This window comes from Pholis gunnellus (assembly GCF_910591455.1).
Source record: "Pholis gunnellus genome assembly, chromosome: 16".
Lineage (NCBI taxonomy): Eukaryota > Metazoa > Chordata > Actinopteri > Perciformes > Pholidae > Pholis > Pholis gunnellus.
The window spans coordinates 10,812,853-10,819,758 of NC_136543.1; the positions used below are offsets into that span (position 1 = coordinate 10,812,853).

Consider the following 6,906-nt stretch of genomic DNA (forward strand, 5'->3'; position numbering starts at 1 on the left):
ACTGGACCGATATTTTAAATGATTTTCCAGGTTATTCAGTTACACATGAAAGAAAATGAACCTTTGGGTGCTTTGACACAGCTTGATTTAACTTTATAGGTTTTTATTATGAAATGAAAAACAACAATGAATCATTCACGTAAAAGGAAACCACTTTATTTGTTACAACACAGTGGCCTCGGACAGAATGATAATTTGCACCCCTAACCCAACATTTTAGATCCTCTGGGAATTCTAGAAAATACAAGTGTAGTACAAAAGAACTGCTGTCAGGAGAACAAAAGACATACGGTGTCCACCCAATAACTTGTTTTATATTGTGTTGAATCTCTCAGTCTCAAATCTTTGCAAACCTCACCATGGCACAAATCATAATTTTATCTGACAACAAAAACAAATGCCCATGCAAGCAACACATGGTCAGAAATATATAATAATATATATAACTAATGGTTCTTTAACCTGGCAACTCATATATTTGTACATTCTTAAGAATTTGGCTTCGAAACTGCAAGATGAACATGAACCTTCTGCAGCAGCGAGAAACATGGTCTCCTTAATCTGTTTAAATGTGTGTGTGTGTGTGTGTGTGTGGGGGGGGGGGGGGGGGGGTGAATATGAACAATAAACAAAACAACACACACAGGTCCAAATATGTAAGACAAAACAATTATAAACTGAAAGCATAATATAGTGATAAACCAAGTCTATGTTGAAGTGTGCACGTAAGTTGTAATATTAGCAGACAAGCAGCGATGTAGGAATCACACATGTGCTTTAACAAAGGTTGCAAAAAAATAAGAAAGAAGCTCAAATCAGTGCTGGAGTTGAAGTCAGTAGCCATTGTTGAGTAAGAGATTGTAACCAGCTAAATATTGTTGCAGCTCAACAGTCTGACACCTTTATACCTCTTTAATAATTATATTCTCTAACAAAGCACTATCAACGTGGGCTGCATTAACAGTGTGTGGAGTCTCCAGTGACTGGCTGTCATTAAAGTTATCTGGGTTGTTTTCTGTTAATTCATTAGGGGCATTTTCACACATTTTCATGACTTACTCCATCAGCTCCACCTCCGTCACTTTCTTACTTCCACTTTCATCCATCGGTTCTGGTCCGTCCTCACCGTTCTCCATCTGCTCCGTTGAATCCGCGGCGGGCTGCTGTTCGGGGATGGCGAGATTGTGCTTGACTCGGCTCAGTTCGGTCATGTTAAAGCCGAGGAATATGGCCGTCGTGCTCCTCTTGAGGCTCTTCATGCACTTGCTGCGCTTCTTGCTGAAGTGGGCCGCCAACTCCGCCTTCGTCAGGGTCAGCCTCTTGCACAGCTCGTCGGTCTCGGTTTTGGTCGCGTAGGGGTTCACGTTGAAGTACTTGGATATGAAGTCTTTGCGCTCCTCGCTGCTGCGGCGCTCCACCGCGCTGGGCTCCAGCACCAGCTTCACCGTGGGATCGATCTGAACCACGGGCACCGGCGGGGGCAACAGCTTGTCCTGCTCTCGCTTCTTGCGCATGGCCGCCTTTTGCTCCCGCTCTCGTTTGTTGGTCTCCAACACCTCCCTCCACGCGGTCTCCAGCCTCTTCTTCGACAGCAGCTCGGCTTCCGTCTCTGGACGCGCCGCGGCGGGAATCACGCGAGCTGGAGCTAAAGTCGGTTTCATGGTCAGCCCTTGTGGCATTTGGAGAAAGTAGACCGGCTGACTGAGCTGCTGAGCGGGTTTCGGCGGTAGCGGTAGCGGCGGCGGTGGTGGTGGTGGTACTACTATCGGTTTGGCTGGCTGCGGTTGTTTCGGGGAACACCGGCACCGCTGAATGTGGAGCATCACCGCCTGCTGGGTGACCTTTCCCGTGTACACCCCGTTGCAGTATATGCACTTGAAGGCCTCCGTCTTGAGGATAGCGTGAATCGTGGGTGCTACCAAGTGTTTCTGCTTCAGGTGCTGAAGGTGTTGGGTCTCATTCTGAAACTTTTCGTCACAGAAGGGACAATACGCACTGTTGATTTTCGCAGTCGCCGTGCAGATATCCGGCTGGTTGCTGGGCTGCAACTTGAAGAAGATCAGGTCGAGTGAATTCGTGACCAGAGCGAGGTTGACCTCGGTGTCTCCTAAAACCTCCTTCGGTCCGGTGGTGTGGACGTCAAAGTAAGGGAACAGGATTCCTCCGACACCTTTAGAGTACACCCTGTACTTCTGCCTCAGAAAATCACAGTATGTCTTGCTTGTGGGATTGTGCTGCTTCACGTGCTCAACCAGCTGTTTGATAGAAAAGAACAAAGCCGAGCAGTACAAACAATTCAGGCCATGCAGAAGGTGCTGGAAGACGCTTTTTTCTGACAGAAGAATTTTGCACGTTAGACACTTGACCGTTTTGTCCGGCATTTTTTTCAAGAACGCCGCTCGTGCCGCCACACTTTCGGACTTGGGCGCGCTGGATTTTTGCTGGTGAGCGACCTCTGTGTGCACGTCGAAGACATTAGAAGGGAAAAGTTCATTGCAGAGGGGACATGTAATCCATTTCTTAGTTTGTGGTGTGGAGTTCCTCGTTTGCTCCACAGCCTTGAGAGGGGTACTTGTGCTCTGAGAGACGGGCATCGCTACTTGCAGCGGAGCGAAAGTGTACGTGGGCATGCCGTTCATCTTGTTGCCGGTCGGGATCAAGTGACTCAGCAGGGACTGTGAAGTCAGCATGGTGCCTTGTAGGGCGACTTGGTTCGTCGGCGCATTTTTTGTATCCACAGCGGGCTTCGATACAGCTCCGGCTACCATGTTGGCCCGCAGTCCAGATGGGAGAAAGATTTGCTGCGATTGTGGAGTATGTTGTGCTGGAGCTAGAGCCATAGCTCCCTGTTTCAGAGACACGTTGGACACCGTGGGAAGCTGGAGCATAGTTCCTGCTCCGTGAGGCAGAGCACCTCGGAGGGCTATCGTGGCACCCGGCTGGAGCAAACCTTTAGCTTCAGCGCTAGCTAGCTGCACTAGCGCCGACGCCTGGGGGGGCAAAAAAGCCTGGTTGCTTCCGGGGGCACAGATCAGAGTAGTACTGTTGGATCTGCCTAAATGCTGTAAGGCCAGCATAGTCCCAGTGGGTTGGCCATTACTCTGTAAAACCAAGGACTTGCTGTTGAACATTTGAGGTTGCTGTGGTTTAGGAGCAATGTTTGGGAATGTCACAAACACGCCGTTCCCATTGGGTGTCGCTTTAATGGTGAAGTTCTTGTTCTCGTAAATCATACTCTGCACTTGCGTGCTGACCGAATAGTGCGACGGCTCGACCAGCATGTGATGCAGCATTTGGTCCAGGTTCCCGGTGTTCACCTTGCACACCTTGCAGCAGTAGACCTTCACAGACGTAGTCCCTTGAGGGAGGAATCTGTAACCGATATACTGTTCTGCCACACTGTCCAGGTGCTTGAGGATGATGTGCTTCTTCATCGTGAAGATGGAGGGGGCCGGAAATCCACATCTTCGACACTGGTACCGCTCATTTCCGCGGTGGGCGGGTTGAGGCCCTTCCCTTTGCGGTTGTACCATGGTGGCGTGGAAGAACAGCATGTGCTTCTTGACAGACCTGGGGTGTCCGATGAAGACGCACTTGGAGCAGGGTGCCAGCGCACAGAAGGACTGCACATATCCATGGCAGCGAGAGACGTGGCTCCTGAAGTTGTAGATGTTTTGTGAAGAGTACTTGCACATGGTACAGCACAGAGCTCGAGACCTGTAAGGCCACTGAGTAGAAAGAGACAAGAACAGAGTTAAAAATCGGCACAAGTTTGTAACAAGTTAATACCAAGCCACACACCGTAAGCTAAATGGAACGACTACTCTCAAATGATCATCCAAACGTGTCATATTCACCTTTTTCTGGAATCTGACATTGTATCCATCCGTGAAATCAACCCAAGCAGTCTCCTGAAAGGCCTCGTCTTCATCAGCGTTGTTCTCAGACTTTTCATTGAGATCCTGCGCAGTAAACAACACACAAACAAACACATCTTGAAGTGGCAACAGGCAACTCTCTGGGAGAATCCCATGTGGAACTATAAACCCCGATCTCAGTACTATTATAAACAGGCAGAGTAAAATATTCCCGATATATACATTGTAAAGCGGCGGCCTGCTGCAGAATTCTATGAGATTAAATGAAACAAGAATAAGACAGCACTCCCCCACGCTAGGAGACTACTTTGCCAGGAGGAGAGCAGGTAGTAGCTCCGGAGACGGATTGTCAGTTAGCTGCAAAGTGGGGCTGGAGGTTTAGCAGAAGTGACCCGCGGCACTGGCGTTTGCACTGGCTGATTTCAAGTTGTTACAGCTGCTAACTGAAGGTCCGTCTGTTTCAGCGGGTGTTGACACAATAGAAAAAGAATAGGAGAGCGGTCATTGAACTATTGTGGTTGCAACCTGCCGGGAGGAGAGCGGATGCAGCTTCGGAAAAGAGATGGCTGGCTAGTTAGCTAGCTGGCTTGTCCTTCTCCAAAGCGGTGGGGAGTGAGGAAGAAGGACCGGCAGACTCAGTGCTGACCACCAACCGGCTGTAGGGCTCATTGTCCGTTACCGGTGTAGCATTAAAGCATGGCGGAATTAGAAAGCCAGCTAACTACCCCCGCTGTCTGCTAACGTTATTTAGCTATCAGTCCGCGACCTGCTGCAAGTGCTACGATATTTGACTGGGAATGTCCCTTCTACTTCTATTTCAATGGTTGACGCACTTTCTTGGTGCCTTTATTTTCCTGGGAGATCGTACCCGGTGGTCCACAGAATTGTGAAACCAAAGCTTTTAGGGCGCCAATGTGAGCTCAGATGCTGTCCGTATTCTCTCGCTTCTACATTTGTGCAATCAACATTTACTTCCGAATGATAAGTTAAAGCAAAGAAACTTTTCTATTGCAACTTTATTGACAGCAGCAGCGAACAGTGTCATTCCAGTAGCAGCGCCTCAACACAGTGTCCGTCATTCACGCTCAGCTCTGTGTGCTTATAGATGCAGTCTAACTGATAAACAGTTGCTTTAACAGGATTTTAGTTTTAATCCTGCCACAAGCTAGTCAAGTGTAAGAAAATAAAAAAATCTGTAAATCCAACATTGCCATTAAGCCATCTTGCTCATTGATTGTCCACATTAGCCCAATACCACAGACATGACGTCATATCGCCCAACCCCACTTGTTGCCATAACAACCAAAGACCTAAAAACCCTCTGAATCGCTCTTTCATGGTAACCATCACGATCCAATCTGATTTTACATGTTTTACGTTGGCTGTTAAAATGTTTACAACCCAACAAAAAAATTAAATATAAATATTATAAAATACATTTGTTTTAACCGGTGAGGCTGTTGCTGCACACACTATAGTGTTGGTTGCATTAACGGCTGACATTACAAATCAAAAGTGTCTCCAGTATGACCAGATTTGGTGACAGACTGTAATTATTGACCCATGCTTTGCATACTATTCTTGTTATGACTCAAATTTTTGGACAGCAACGCGGATGATATACATAAAATCATCAACAATATAGGCATAGTGTTTGTAACTTTTGCTATAATATATATATACACACAGACATATATGAGACAACCTTATCTCAAGTGTTTATTACACTTATATACTAGCTTTAGACCAGACCCAAATCTTACAAGGAATCCTCAGTTGTTAATAATGAATTAAAATGTATAAAACATACCTTCAGCAGGTTTTGGCAGTCTTCCAGGCCAATCTCACCCAGGATGTTTTTCACCGCCTTGCGTGCCTTTCGGATCTTCTCAATATTTCCAACCGGATACTGATACATTATTCCTCCGAAGCCTGGTAGAAGAAAACAAGCTTTCATCTTAGCATCAAGCATTAAACAAGAACTATTCTGAAGCCATGAGAAATATCACTAGAGTACATTCACAACATTCCCCAGTCAAGGCATAGAGAGTAAAAACTATTTGAGTAAAATAGTCATTTTACACTTTTAAACTACAGCCCCTACATACAGCTGTTTGAATTAGAAATAGCACACAGACAAATGGCACACACTGGAACGAATGGCCACACAAACAACAAGCCTGTCACCTAATCATGTTAAAGAATAGAGGTATTAAACGCCTATGTAATAAGTCTTACTGCTAGCATTATTAAACCTGCACAAGAGATGCATTGATTCATATACTGTAGTAAAATACTAACTGCAGAAAGATGATCCCAGGAAAAATGACTGAACATAACATGACTGTAACGTAACGTGCATATTTTAACCAGCATAAGCATTGTGGTAATATAAATAACACAACAGTTAACTTACTGTGCAACAGCTGATTTTACAATTGCACACGGCCAGTCTCTGCGTGAATTATAAAGGATTCAATCCCTGGCCATTTCTGAAGGGAAATAAAAAAACAACTTGTTCTAGCAAGTTGAAACTGTGTTGATTTAACGTTAGACCACATACGAACTAAACCCTTTCCATCCATGCTAACACAGTGTATGCTGCCCACACCGGACTCGTTAAGCAGCCTCTGGCAGCACGCTGGCAGCGATGAGCCGGCCACGCCGCCTCTTCCTGCTTGAGGACGCACACGTATATTTACCTCGTCCAGATTTCGGTGTAGATTGACGTTAGTTGTCGCTGTGCCTCTCCGACAGGGCTAACGTTTTCCACTTCCACCGGCCCTCCTCCGTGTGTGTGTGTATGTGTGTGTGTGTGTGTGTGTGTGTGTGTGTGTGTGTGTGTGCGTGTGTGTGTGTGTCGCTGAGCTGCGTCTGCTACCACCAGCGCTGCACACAGATACTCATCCGAGCAGCATCCTCCGTACACACACACCGCTGGATGAAGAACCTAGTTAAATATTAAAGATGGTGTTTGCGGACCCTCCTTCAGAAGGGTAGGCTCCTTTTTGGTCAGCTTTTGTCCCTT

At 46.5% G+C, this 6,906-nt stretch overlaps 1 protein-coding gene across 2 annotated transcripts; it reads right to left on the minus strand.

Moving 5' to 3' along the window:
- Positions 1-169: 169 nt before the first annotated feature.
- Positions 170-6,906, minus strand: adnp2b (ADNP homeobox 2b). 2 transcript variants are annotated; one of them, XM_079175532.1, is made up of 4 exons: positions 6,581-6,906; positions 5,689-5,810; positions 3,858-3,962; positions 170-3,728 (listed from the first exon to the last, which is right to left on the minus strand). In XM_079175532.1, the coding sequence occupies exons 2-4, from the start codon at positions 5,794-5,796 to the stop codon at positions 1,056-1,058; spliced, it is 2,886 nt and encodes a 961-aa protein (XP_079031658.1). In that variant the 5' UTR covers positions 5,797-5,810; positions 6,581-6,906; the 3' UTR covers positions 170-1,055. The 2 variants fall into 2 exon arrangements, with proteins under 2 accessions (XP_079031658.1, XP_079031657.1); XM_079175531.1 differs by lacking the exon at positions 6,581-6,906 and having other exon boundaries at positions 5,689-6,017.

Bases quoted from the DNA above. Each gene is read 5' to 3' on its own strand.
- adnp2b (XM_079175531.1), bottom strand. From the start codon at position 5,850: ATGCTTGATGCTAAGATGAAAGCTTGTTTTCTTCTACCAGGCTTCGGA. The intron at 3,963-5,688 runs GTATGTTTTATA...TTTACTGCGCAG, and splicing joins ACTGCCAAAACCTGCTGAAG to GATCTCAATGAAAAGTCTGA. The intron at 3,729-3,857 runs GTGAATATGACA...CTTTCTACTCAG, and splicing joins ATGTCAGATTCCAGAAAAAG to TGGCCTTACAGGTCTCGAGC.